The sequence below is a fragment of the Manacus candei genome, unplaced genomic scaffold (assembly GCF_025592945.1).
Source record: "Manacus candei isolate 608988 ecotype Guabito, Panama unplaced genomic scaffold, ASM2559294v1 h1tg000043l, whole genome shotgun sequence".
In the NCBI taxonomy this organism is placed as follows: Eukaryota; Metazoa; Chordata; class Aves; order Passeriformes; family Pipridae; genus Manacus; species Manacus candei.
The window spans coordinates 6,284,183-6,298,709 of NW_026138091.1; the positions used below are offsets into that span (position 1 = coordinate 6,284,183).

At 38.1% G+C, this 14,527-nt stretch overlaps 1 protein-coding gene across 2 annotated transcripts in view; it reads right to left on the reverse strand.

Annotated features, from left to right (window-relative positions):
* Positions 1 to 13,306, reverse strand: part of HELB (DNA helicase B) — a 34,891-nt gene extending 21,585 nt beyond the window's left edge. The window contains exons 1-11 of one of the 2 annotated variants that reach the window (XM_051795760.1): positions 13,117 to 13,306; positions 11,519 to 11,893; positions 9,500 to 9,726; positions 7,340 to 8,212; positions 6,110 to 6,281; positions 5,276 to 5,417; positions 4,190 to 4,320; positions 3,102 to 3,186; positions 1,586 to 1,645; positions 838 to 1,042; positions 143 to 277 (exon numbers count right to left, since the gene is read on the reverse strand). In XM_051795760.1, coding sequence (XP_051651720.1) covers positions 143 to 277; positions 838 to 1,042; positions 1,586 to 1,645; positions 3,102 to 3,186; positions 4,190 to 4,320; positions 5,276 to 5,417; positions 6,110 to 6,281; positions 7,340 to 8,212; positions 9,500 to 9,726; positions 11,519 to 11,893; positions 13,117 to 13,306 — 2,595 coding nt within the window. The other variant, XM_051795761.1, reaches the window with a different exon arrangement.
* Between the last annotated feature and the right edge of the window lie 1,221 nt (positions 13,307 to 14,527).

Genomic DNA, 14,527 nt, shown 5'->3' on the forward strand with positions numbered 1-14,527 from the left:
AGACAGAAGAACAAGGAAGTTGGAGACAACTGTGGACACTCTTTCAAGAATATTTTCTATCCTGCATTCAAGGAATTGTGGTTTCAGAAAAGTTTCTGACTCCTTCACGTGAAAATATGGCTCAGAGCTGCTATGTTCTTACCTGAAATGTGTGAATAGTTCTGGCCCATGCATGTTTTATGTGACATAGCTTCTTCAGTGCCTTATACTTCACAGTGAACACGGAGCCGTATGTGCTGCTGATGGTCAGTAAGCGCTGTTTATCAATTTCTACATCCTAGAGGAATAACACAATACTTAGCAGGGAGCTTGTACTGAGTGCATCCCTATTCTTTTACTGACCATCTTCAAGGAAAATAGTTTCATTGTACAGGGCCTTCCCTAACTACTGATAATTTCACTGGCCCCTCTGCTCTACTCCCTGAAGCCACCAAAAAATACAGTTTTTTACTGCTGTATGTTTAGGTTAGCTTAGTTTTCTGCCAGGGAGAGCTCCAGCTGTAACATTAGCCTTATTCTTTACTTAAGACTCTGTTTCTGCCTATATACAAAATTATCCATTTCAGTTACAATACGTTTGAGTATTTACAGACTGTATTTACACTGAACACAAGCAGACCAACTGAAACACATTTTACAAGAAAGCTCAGGGTTGGGTTTTTTTAAATTCTCTATTGTAGCTTGCCTCTTGCCTTTCACGTGATAGTTTAGCAGAACTAAGTATGTACTACAGACTAAACTTGTAAAGTGTGAATTTTTTGGTTCTGGAGATTCAACGAGGACCGAATCAGTTACCACCAGGGTTTTTTTGTGCAAGTTCTTGCAGCAAAGACTTACCCCTGTTATGAAAAATATATCTCCATTGCACAGTCGTTTGCCCTCCTCAGCAGCCTCTGTAGTGAGGGTGGTTTCTCCACTTCTATATTCATGGCCATTAGAACCATCTCTGAAACCAGAGCCTGGCAAGAGATCCCTGAGATATGTATTCCGTGTGCAGGAAATCTTGTCCCCAGTTTGAAATAAAAGTCGGTTTTTATGGTTTCTAGGTCAGAGAAAGAAAAAGCAAGAAATGTATTCACAAAGTATGCATTTACCATCTCTCAGTATTTTTCCTCTTCACTTAGCCCAGATGAAAAACATTAATAATATTCAAAACAGTTAAGATAACACACATTTATTTCTTGAACTTTTGTAAAACCTTTTGGTAACAAACAGTAATATAGAGTAGCTCAAAAATCTTGCTTCCAAAACTATTTCAGAATCCATCTAGCAATCATACAGGGGCAAAAAATAATTAACCTAGAGAGGTTTTTTCACATTGCTTTTATGTCAGTTTTGAACATTCAACAGTAACTGAAAATCCTGGAATTCACATAATGACAATTTAAATGAAAGGCAATTTATCACTGTTGACAGTCCAGACTGAGACTGAAGAAAGTTTATGTTATAAGTTGTTTATATAATAATCAGATCTAGATGAAACATTGAAAGTTGTATAATCTTATTTTAGGGTTTTGGTCTGGCTATAATACTTTCAAAAACAAAGTGATATTGTTCACAGGGAAAATGCAAAATACTGGCTTACCTGGTTAAATGATTTGAATAGTGTTGGCAACAAAGTTCATTTATTAGATTGCAATCTTGCCTAGATCATACAAAACAAGAACATAAACAAAGTCATGATGTACAAAACATACAATTACAGGCAATGTCACATTAGCATTGATATATAAATAATGGAAAAAGCCCTTTTTAGCTTTGATGATCTTCCACTAACAATTAAAAAAATTGCGGATTCGGAATTTAGAAGACAGAGCAGTAAAGAAACGGTTTTGTCTAAATACCACAGAAAGTGAGGCAAGGATGTTTGCACTGCATACCTAGATTAGCTAGATTTGTTTTTAAGATAAAGAAGAAAAATAAAGAAAAAATAAGGCCTGGACAGATTATTTTCTGTTTATGAATATATTAAAAATAGCCAGAAGATTTATTAGCGTTTTAAAGACCTGGGATTTTAACTTTTAAATGCAGATTAAGTACCTATAAATATATTCCAGATTAATCTTATATGAAAATCACCAATAACAATATTGTACCTGGATGCAGATTAAAGAAATACAATTGATGTTGGAGTTACTCAGCATCCACAACAAACAGGTGAACTAGCTAAAATTTATAAATCGCTTATTTGCACACTGGTAATCTGGAAATAGTGGGTGTTTTTTAATTACTGAGAAAAGGTTCTTCACAAATAAAAGTGGAAGAGTTTTTTCTTAAGTACCCTTCTGTGCAGAACTGCAAGTTTATGGACTATTGGTACTACTGCACATGATATTTATCCCTTCAGTGTTTCTGGGAAGCCATCCATACTATTCGTGCTCCTGTGATTACTAAACTTTCCAATCTTTCCTCAATGCGTGTTAGAGCCCTATATCCCACACCTTTTTAATTGATGAGTATTGTGCTTCCAAATACCTAAACTGTAGGCCTTTGTCACTGCAGAGCAGAAGCACTGATACCCATCAGATTATATGACTAAATCTGACCCTTGACACACGGTCAAAACGGCAGTATCTTCTGTTACTTGGTCAATTCCCACTTGTGACAGAAGGCTGTAGAGAGAGTGGGTTATACACTCCACCACACAGCCTGGAATTCACATGCGCCACACTTGGATACATTTGAATACACGTATTTCTTTGTATCTTGTGGGTTCCTCCTCCAGTCAAGCTCTCGCCTTCTGTTTCTGAAGAACACAGCACTCTTGCAAACACCAGAGCACAGGCTCTCACAATCTACTACAAAAAATGACCACTTAAGCCCATCCTTTGCTGCTTTAACGTAAACCATACAGATGAACGTGAGCACAAAGGCAGAATTTATGGTGAAAAATAACATTAAGAAGAGAGAAAAATGAAGCAATTCTTCGTGGATAGACAGCGGGCAACCGGAGGGTATGGGGAGAGACATCGAGCCTGTTTGTTCTCTCTAGTAATTTTATGATATTGCCACTAGTCTCTCCAACTCAACACACTCAGCTATTTTTTAGAGCGTGGTTGCTAGCAAGGATTTGTTCAATGTCTGCTTGCATACCCCATTACCTTCTGAAAGCAATAAATTGTGATTGTTTGGCATCTTCCAATCCTGGTCCTTTTTTAAGTAAAGTCTTAATGGCAGTTTGCAAACCTGTTTTAAAAGACATAAAAGGTAAGGCATAAAAACGTGCAGAACAATTTAAGAAAGAAAAATATAATTTAATATTAAATTGCCTTTGCTTCAATGACATTTCAAGTTCTTTAAAACAATAAAAACAAACAAACAAAAAGCCACACAGAACCACACACTCCACAAAAAAACAAAACCACACCATAAAACACCCACATATATATTCTCCCAAAAAAGCATCATGCAGTTAACTCACTTTTAAAATCTGAGAAACAAGAGTAATATGGAAGGAGACAAATTCTTATTTCTATGTTAAACAATGGCTGCATAGAACACATTTCATGCAAAATAAGGTTTTGATATAGCACATTAAAGAGGTAAAGATCAAATATTTTCAAGCCATAGATCTATACACTTAGATTCACAGAAGAAATCTACTTTAGGTATTCTGTTTGCTACAAACATGTTACAACAGTATGATAAGGTGATAAAGGTTTGCACTATTTTTTTCCTCATCCCCCTTGAAGCTTTTTGATGCATATAAAATAGAGGCCACTCAATCCACCTGTACCAAATAGATGCCAAAAAAACCCAATAAACAATGGTTCTAGCCCTGACCCCAAAACATTTTAAAAGCAATACTGGTATCCGGGAGGATATTCCTGTCCAGCATATCATCCTGTTACAGTTGCTGTTTACTCAAATGATTCACCACTGAACCATATGATATGTTAAGGTTTGACAGCTCCAGCTACAACTAAAAGACAATCCCATTTGATTACACTGGTGGAAGTTACACTTCAAAATGTAACTGGTGAGCTGGAGCTCTACAGCCTATTCTCTGCATTTATGGATTTTGCTGGGTGCACTTACAGAAGGCAGAAGATAAAACTATGAATGTAGCCTTTAAATTTATCCCATAAAAAAACCCAGACTAAAATCTTCCCAAAATTTTAGTTCCAGACAACAGTCTGTGCTTTACCAAAGGGAAAATCAAGATCAAAAACTGACTGTACACACATACTGTCACAATTCCCACCAGCAGGCAAAGCAATAAGAATAAATTTCTTCTCCGGGCTTAGAACTGTCATTTCCTCATTCCAGGCAGAAACTTGCAGCACCTCATCAAATTCAGGCAGCTGCCGGTGAGAGATTCTTGACCAGAGCAGTGGAGGGAAAACAGAAAAGTTATTTCCAGCTAAAGGATTCCAGTGTATCATCATCTGCATCAGCCTGAAGTTCGCCACTAATAAATTATTTGTCATCGACACTACATGCACCAAAAATTTATTCCTCTGAACATAACTTAATTTCACGTTAAAAAAGTTGGTGATTTATTCTCTAGACTCCCCAGAACTGCAGCAGATATTTAGTATTACCCATAGAGTTCCCATGGGAGCCAAATGGAGTAAAACAGAAGTGTTACAAAAAAAATAAGTGAAAATGTTTGTAAAACACTCAGTAGTTCTGAACATCTTGCAAATGTTCAGAATATTCTCAAACCATCAAAAGCTCTCGGGCACTTGAACCTAGATTTCGTTATCTGAGCTTTAAAAAAGAAATCATGTACTGACAGGAAATAGAACTATTTCCAGAACAAAAGTAATGCAAATGTTGGAAACATTTAGAGTCTCTAGGTATTAATACAGAAAGATATAAAAAGAAACTATGCTGTAATGGCCCTTGACATCTAACCTCTCAAAGCAATAGTCTGTTTTAGCTGTTGTCACACTTATTAGCAATGTCTATAAAACTTCCTTTAGAGAGAAGCAATTTTAAGCCATTTCAAAAGGTAAAAAGTCACTTGTGCATTTACAACTCATTTGAAAACAACAGACAGTATCTGATAGTGAAGTACCTCCTATGAAATTCAAGACTATTCCAGCACACGCATTTTTTTTTGTCCAGTATACATACTTCTGGAAAAATCTGTAGGGTTTTGTTGCTGTTGTTTTGGGGGGTTGGTTTTTTTTAAACCAACGTTACTGATTTGGACAAAAAAAGTTAACAGAAGTAATACTACGGAGGCAAACCTGGATCACTGCTATTTTGCAGGTAAAAGGCCAGGCCTACTACAAGAATGCTACATACATACATAAGGATATCCTACCTTGATGCATTATCTACAATTAGCTGTGACTCAGCTCTGTGGTTTGTCCGCAGTTGTACAGAAAAGCCTCTTGATTTTAGACCCTCAAAGAGATCAGCCAGCATGTTTCCTGGGTCTATGCTTGGTAGCTGTCTAGTATCACCTAAACAGAATGCAAATTAGTGTTTGTGAGAAGGAATAACAGATCATGTGTTGCAAACGGTCTTGAAAAAAAAATCCCTGGAATTAATAAATACTCAACTCTCAAATAACAACATACATCCTTAATACAATTCACATGAAATAACACTTTCAAGAACCTGAGACACTTAGGGAATCAGGTTGTAGCATAGTTCAAGTTTTTCATATTCCTCACTCAGCAATGCTTCACTAGCAAGTGCAAATCCCTCTGTGCCTGATGAACCCTGGCAGTGATCACATCTTATTCAAACACATTTTGAAAGTGACATATTTAAAAAATGCCCTAAATGGCATGTCAAAAAGCAAGCCTCTGAGAAAGCATAAAAATTTGACTTTATATTTCTTTGCTTTCCTTTTTGAATTAAAACAAGATGATCCTACCATTAAGAATTGCATGAAATCTCCCTTCTAACATATGATTAATATGCTAACTGCTAAACAGAGAATGGAGATACTGATAATTTCATACTGACAGCTGGAAACCTTTCTTATCTCATCTGACCTTTACAATTACCAGAAATATCCAAGAACAGAACAATGTAACGTTATGGAGTTTTTAAGAGACTCAATGAGACCAGTGGGAGCTCTGATACTTACACTGTGTACTGTGTGTTATTAAATATTGTATAATGCTAAATTTGCAGTTTCACTTACCTAGAATAATAAGTTTAGCGAGCTGAGCATGCTCACACAAGAGTTTTAAAACTAAACTAAAAATGCGTACAGGCACCAAACTTCCTTCATCCACAATCAGAACCGTAACAGCAGAAAACTTCCACGGCTGTGCCTGTTCACTCTGCCTCCACGATTTAAAACTATAGATAATCTAGAAACAAATAAGAATAAAGAAAGCTCTGACATTAATCAACTATAAACAACTGTCTTATAAAAGTAGACAGTGCAGTATCTTCTAATGTTGTATGTGGAGCTGCTATCTGAAATTCTCAATTTAAACCTGTAAAGACCCAGAAGACTCAACCATTTAGTCTTATTTTCCTCCCCAGTGAATACATTTCTAGCTGAGATGATTGACACTGACTTACACAAGAGCACAGAAATGCAGTCTTTTTTTTTCTGCAGGAACTGGTTAAGATAAAAGGTGAGCCATTAGGTTGCTCAGTAACAGAACACCTCCTACAACTTGCTGACATTAATAAATGCCCAGCATTGCATGGGGAAGGGGTACAGGAAACTACCCAGTCCCCAAAGATAAAATAAGCCAACAGTACATTTTATGTTATAATTTTTATTTATATGCATTATTCCCCACCTCCAATGTCTTTTTGGCACCTTTCACTACCTAGGACAAAAGAGACTTAAGTTTATTTAAAAAGAGTTTAGTTTGCTTTCTATTTTTTTTCTAAAAAATTTCCACAATACTTGACAGTAATTAAGAAAATACTGTGCAAATGAAATTTATCTCATTATTCAACCCCAGGCTACTGATCTTTCCATGTATGTGCTGGTATCAGTATGACTGCCAGGCAACAGGATACTAGAAAACAGCTCTACACCTAGAAAGCATTTTTGTCTTCATTAAAATGAAAATAAAAAACAAAAGTGAGAAGCTAAAAAGACCAGATGCCCAAGAGAGGCACAAGTGTGAGATGTGTATAACTACAAAAAAACCCAAAGTTACAGCAAATAATGTTTTCAAATGACTGATTTATGATTCCCCACAATGCAACACTTACTTTCAAATGCTGACAAGCTGTACCTAAGCATTATCATTAAAAACAATAAGTGACACATTTCATAAGGAAACTTCCAATAACAAGTTTTTTGCTTTTTTTTTTTTCTCAGAACAAGAATGGACAGTGCCAAAAGGTCTTTCAGAACCTAACTAAAAAACCCCAAACAAACAAACAAAAAACCAAACCTTACCTGATGCAGTGTATATGCAGGAAGCTGAGTTTTTTCACTCAAAAGACTTGTTGCCCTCCCTGTAGGTGCAGTCAACAGTAAATTCAAACATTTTTTTGCATGTGTATTCTCTGACTCCCAGTGATGATCAAATGTATTCCATTCCTCAGATGCATCCAAGTCTTCTTCAAAGTCCTTAGAAGCAGCTTCCACTTCTTTTTCCATTTGCTTTAAATGACGAAAAAGGCAGCTAACTATTGTAGTCTTCCCACAGCCTCCTTTTCCACTTATGATTGTGACAGGATTAGAACAAATCTTTTCCACAGCAATAATTTGATCTAAGTCTGCCTCTGCTTTACTTTGGTTACCAGACATAGACTCCACTTCCTTTTCAGGAAAGTGATTTTCACCATTATGATTGTCTGGATCATTTTCCTTCAGATGTTCCATTTCATGTGCCTGGGTAATATTCATTTTGTTATCTACCGTCTCCCTTGATGTCTCAGAAATGTTAAGTATCTTTCTCACATCAGCATCCAGTTTCCATGTGTCATTTGACAGAAGGTCACCTATATACATTGCAATGTCTTTTTCAGATTTGTAAAGATGAGGCAGAAACACTAGCTTTTTTTCCCTAATCACTACCTGCTGAGCTTTCAAAAACTCAAGAGATTGCCACACATGCTCAGTGGACATATTTTTGGATACAAAACGAGCCAATTCATCTTGATCTTCATATGTGTGTCCCATTTCTCTACACTGTTTCTTGAGTTGATCATAGAGAATTAATGCATTCTTCTGTAAGTCAGGAATCTTCCAGAGGAGATGTTCACATTGACAGAAGGCAGCCCACGTTGCCTCACAGTAAGAAAGGTTCAGTTCCTTATAGATAATCTTCTCCCCAAAAGAGTAAAAGCAAACACATATTTATTTCAGAATATTTTAGCTTCTTGCTAAATAACATTCCTCCTAGTAAATGCCAATTGCAATTCAGAGGGTGGAGTTTGCAAAAATGTATGTATTTGTCATAATGTACGAGGCTACGCTTTTCAAACTATATGAAAGCAAGATATTTAAAAGTAAACTGGAATGTAATTCCTCTCAGTCACCTTTCTGTATGAAACAGGAACTTTAAAAATAAAGACCTGACACAGAAACTGGGTATTAGGGAGAACTCGTGCCCACCTCATTGCACAATTTCAAATAAAGGTACACACACTGTAGACACACAGCACAGGAAAGGCATTAGCCAGAATACCATACCCAATTCTGAACATGCTTCTTCAAGAAATACACAGTCTTAAAGACACTAGCACAAAATAGTGCAAAACAGATTAACTATTGAGGGCAAGAAAAATTAATTGCTTTTGCTCAGTCTTAAGAGAAAAAGCTAAAGAGTGTCTTCAAGCAACAAAGAAATTGCAGTGAGAACGCAGGTCCTTGGTACAAGAAGCAAGAGAGCAACAAGTCCATACTGCATCAAGAAATAGTCAAACTGAACACGAGGAAAATCCTCTTAAAGGAAAGGATTTGAAATACTGGAATATATTGGCTACACTGCTGAATCTCTGAAATTGGAAGCAGAGGGATAACCAACCATATTTGTGAACTATTAAGCAGCAGTTCCCAACCAAAGTACGGGAGCGCTAAGGTGAGGTGCAACAGCAAAGCTGCACAGCAAGCCCAGTAAAGGAGAATGAAGGTAAACAACCACTGCAAATTCCATTATAAAAAACAAATCACTGGATCAGATAACCTCTTAACAAGAAATTTATCTACCTTACTATGAAAGCATAGATACTGTTCTACATATTAGGAACAGAAAATCTCATTTACTGGTATAAAACTGAAGGGGACAAACGAGGATTTTTAATTAGCTTTCTTACTTTTGGTCCAATTACCTCAAGTATTTAATTTTCTGTTCCTTGTAAAAAATAGTAAAAAAATGGTTGTAACAAACCCACTTTTAAAAATCTTCTGAGATTAATTTATTGTAGACCAACTGGAAAAATAAAACCTTTTGCTAAAACTGAGTCCAGTGTATCATCCATTTCCAAATGAACTATGCTTAGGCCCTAAAAATGCACATTTAATAAACTGAACATAACTAAAATAGCACTGTAGTCTAACGAAGCTCAAATGTAACAAAACCCTATTTTTACCCTACCTAAAATTACTTACCCTGCTGAATCCAAGTTTCCATGGTTCATTCTTTAATATCTCCTCCAATTTTGTTAGCATCCTGTCTTGAAAATCTACCTTCTCACCATCTGTACCATTGCTTTCTTCAGTCTCTCTTTGCCAATCCACCATATCCAACAGACAGCAAAAATGGCACGGCAGAAGAACTGGCAAGAACTCCAGTATCCTCGGAAAAGTCAGAGCTACCAATACTGCCTTCCCTGCAACTACATTCATCATAAACAAAGTATCATGCAGTATACACACATATTTGTAAAGGCAATTTAAACCTACTATGGCTTTCATCCTTCTGCCTCCCCTAGATCCAAAACATCTCAAATTTCTTTCAGTTTCTTACTCATTGTAATTCTTTTTAAATTATTTTAAAGTTTGTTTTCCCTGAACTGCCTTGGGAAAAAACCAATGTAAACAGATGACATGCATCTAAATGTACTCTCTTGGAAAATATGTATTATGCAGAAAGGCAAAGATAAAACCTTTTCCCTTTTAAGCAAGTACTTAATTTATACATAGAGAATCAATATACACTATTTCCACACAAAAAAAAATACCATGAAGGCTTGAAGAACAAACTGCTCAAGCCCGTAACCATTAATGGCAACAAAAAAATTCACAGTAGCAGAAGTAGCAAGGAGGGAGAGAGGGGGGCATACATTGCCTAATGATAGAGAAAGAAGAAAATTTAAAATGTAGCAAAGTAACTTATATTAGATACTAGGAAAAACCCCCAGCTACAAGAACAGCGAACAGAGTGCAATCTCTACCCCTGATGATTCATGAACACACTGGACAAACCTCAATGAAAAGTAATCCATATATCCCATTAAAACTCTCACAGCAAACCAGATCTGTGTTTCTACCACTATTGATTCCCACCCCTTTGTGGTTATGAAAATATTTGAAATCCATAAACTAGGGTTAAGAACTTTGCCACCATTACAAAAACAGAACAAAAAGCCTAAAAGTCTGTAGAGCTCTGAAAATTTTCCTCTCCTTACACATGGGATTTGGAGTAAAGTCAGCTCAAGTCTAGCAGAGGCTCTCAACTCTCCTGTTACACATGATTTGACATCCAAAAGAGTTACCTCCATCATTTGATCTGACACTGTCCAGTGAGCCAGGTACTGGAAGACTTCGTTCACTTACATGCAACAGCAGATAGATCCAATCTGCCTGAGCAGGTTATGGAAACACATCACTGGAGCAAAACAAGAGAGCTAATGCTGAAGGCACACCTCAGACATCTTGTCTTTCCCTCTGTTTTAAAGTTTTGCTTCAGACCAGCTGTAGTCTGGTTTCACAGACTGAACACATGTTAGGGATTGGAGTACCTTAGGCATGCAACTGGAACACATTGTTTGGGTTTCATCCAGTAGGAATATAGTCAGTACTCTCAGAGACTGCATCACAATGGGGACAAGAGGGATGTCTGCTTCAAAAGCACACTCCTGACTGAATCTCTAAAACTCATGTAGGCACACCAGTGCAGCCCACAACACGATCCTCAGCAGTCCTGAACTATCTCCATGTGGGGACACTCCTGTTTCCACATTCTGTTCATGGCCATACCAATCTGCTGACAGGCAGGATTCAAATACACTTAGACAGACTATTTAGTATTGATTTAGACTACACTGAACTCCTTCACTGTTCCCCTGTATCACAAAGAAGCAGGCATACTATTTCTGAACACGTATTTGTCCTAAAAAGCCATACCACCATGTGTAGGTAGCGCTAAACCCATTTTTCAACACTTCCAGGGGTGGAGCATCCCTAGCACAGACAATTCTACTTAGTAAGCCTACAGAATTTAGGAAAGTCCTTCTTTAATTGGTCAGTTGTCCCACTGTGAGGAAATATTTTTTTAAAAAAAGAATCACTGCATATTCAAAATTCAGTTGAATATACATTTGATATGAAGACATGTTAGCTTGAACACAGTATCTGAAACAACTCCTTAGCTTATAAAACAATCAAACTAGCACAGGATATACCTACTTGATTTTGAAACATAGTTGAAGATGTCATAATCCTTGGTATTTCTTTGGCTCCTCCCTGGATGTACCTGTGAAACTTGGAACTGTTTTAGCTTTTCTTCAAGATTTCTAAAATTCAGCATAGACTCCGTAGGAAGCCAAGTAAAAAATTTTTCTTTAAAATCCTCAGGAACGCCACATTCCTCAAGAAAGAGTGAAAATACCTGTCGGTTGTTTTCTTCTATATCAGTCCGCAGAAAATATGACGGATATCCTCGCACGAAGTACTTAGACCCAATTTTTTTAGCTTTAACATTAACCTTCCACCAAGGGCCAACTAATGGAAAACGTCCAACTACTTCATACTCCTTTTTGGTGCCATCTTCCTGTATAATAACTGAATCATTAAAAAGAAAATAAGCCCATTGTCAATTGACAGTCATAAAGATTAAAAGTTTGGGTTGATTAAAAGAGTTTTGTTTGTTCTAAGCTCACTTTTGTCTTTTCTATAAGTTGCGGTAGTAAAAGTAAAGCAGGGGTTTTCATAAACTCCTGATGTCAGTCTCTCCAGCAGTATTTAAAAACAAAAGTGAAACCAATCTCAGAAACAAGTACTGAATTACTTCTCTAAGCATCAGAAATAAATCTTGTGTATGAATTTATTAAGCCAAGTAAACACATATGGTTTAATATTACGGTTTACTATTTATGCCAAGACAAGTTTACAATTCAATTTTAAACAGTTTTGTCACAAAATATTCCATCACAATGCCTGCATGTTCTTCGGATACAATTGCATAACAAATACTTTCTGGAACTGAAACCACCAAGATCATAAGCAATTAATATAATAAACCCTTAAGATTTTGTATGACATGGTTTGTCTCCTCTTTTCCTCAAAAAAAAAAATAACACACCACTCCTCAATCCACGACTGGGGACTAACTGCTATGACTAGAACAAAGTGGGCACCTACATTTAGCACGACCTCTTCCTCACCACACCAGAGTGACTCTTAGGTTTGTAACAACTTATTTATTTCTCCCTTCTTACCTAGTTCAATTCAGCCATTTTAAAAAGAATTTTGAGGATAAATTATTCTTGTTAGGAAGAAGTTGCTCCAACTTCACCTGCTTTTCTAAGTCAGGAATCATTAACGTCAACACTCATATACCATTAAAAAAATTGCGGGTTTTTTGTGTGAAGTTACTTTAAATAGAAAAAAATTTATATTGTCTCACTGTTGCAGTACTGTGCCCGTAGAAAAGCAGAAATTACACTCCCCTTCTACTACACATGTAAGGTTTTTATCACCTACTTCGGTTCGCTGTCCCTTTACTTGTAATCGATTCAGCGATCGGGGGAAGGAGCGAGCTGCGATCTGCCCTACCCTGGAGGGGTGTGCGAGCCCAGGTGCGGAGCGGGGGCCGCCGGGCCGAACGCGCCTCCCCTCAGCCCCGGCGCCATTCCCGCACAGCCGGCTCCAGCCCGCTCCTTTCCAACGCCGCGCCCCGCGCCGAGCCCAGACCCGCGGGCCGGGAGGGCACAGGAGGGCGCAGAGGGGCACCGAAACCCGCCCGCCCTCCCGCCCAGCCCCGCTCCGCGCCCGCAGCCCCTCACCGGCGCGGCGCGGGGGCAGCGCGGCCGCCAGCTCCCGCCCGGCAGCCTCCGTGAGCGCATCCTCCGCCAAGTGCAGCTCCTTCTCCAATTCCTCCTCGCTCTCCTCCTCCGAGTCTGCCGCCCACCGCGGCGGCAACAGCCCCCCCCACAGATCCACCACCTCTCCCCGCTCCCGGCGGGACTCCGCCATCGCTGCCGCGCCTTCCCGCCCGGGATCCCCCCGCCCCTCCCCGGAAGGACACGTGGAGCGGGACCGCGTGCGAATCCAGTAGGCCGGGAGGCGGTCGGGACAGTCAGTCAAGAGCATCGAGAGCACTTTTTTAATAACTCGAGACATAATTCTGTGTCTTTATGTGTACCCAGCTTCAAATAGGTCAGACTTGATTTTCAAAAACGTGGGTATTTGCTGCTCAAGTGGAGTGAAGTTGGTTTTCTAGAGCTAGGTGGTCAAGCACTGGGATTAGATGAATCTTTTGAAAATCTGGGACTAAATGTTTTGCTCTTCTTCACAGCGTAGCCAAGTTTAAGGTTCCTGTCTCCTCGATTTCTCTTTCCTCCCTCAATACTGCTACCAGTACAGTTGGAGAATAGAAGCTAAAGTAAGAGGGTTTTAAGTCAATGGTAAAACTGTTAATTCTAATATAAGGATTGCATCCATGAAAGCTGTAAGAGTAAAATATATATAAATATATAAGCAGTTCAGAGATTTAGAAATTCACAACACATGTGCAAGAGAAGATTGTTAAGCATTAAAAATGAGGTGAACACAAGGCCAGGAGATTCAGTCAAAAATTACTCTGTCATGAATGTTTTAAGTCATACTTTGAAAAATATTTGGAAATTTTAGATCAGCTTTTTGAACTACCTTTTTCTCCATCACGCCTCACTTCAAATTCCACTCCAGAACCCAAGAATGTATGGTAAAAGGCAACATGCTTTGACAGCCCTATGATTTTACCTTGTAATACACCATGATAATGCACTGCCATGATAATTCTTAAGCATAAGAGTCTTAAAGTATAATCTCACATGACACTGAAGAAGTTATTACCTTCCTGTCCACGGGGAAAAAAATCTGTTTATAAATTTGAACTCCATATTGGTGCATTCAATGAAAAAAAATGCAAGGCCCTAAAAAGCAAAGTCACAATGAACAAGGAAAGATGATTTGCTGTTTCTCACTGCTTTGTGTCTTGACACACAGTGGCAGGTTTTCATTTCAGAGAAAGTATGCACATAAAAATCTCACACCTTTAAATAGATACATGAAATCCTACTCTGAAAACAATTTCAGAACATTCTGACAGGTACCATTTATACATTGCAGGGTTATAATAAAGCCAGCCTCCAGATTTAAGTAAGACTTCCTATATTTTTTAGTTTTTTCCCATACCAGACATCCCCTTTCAAG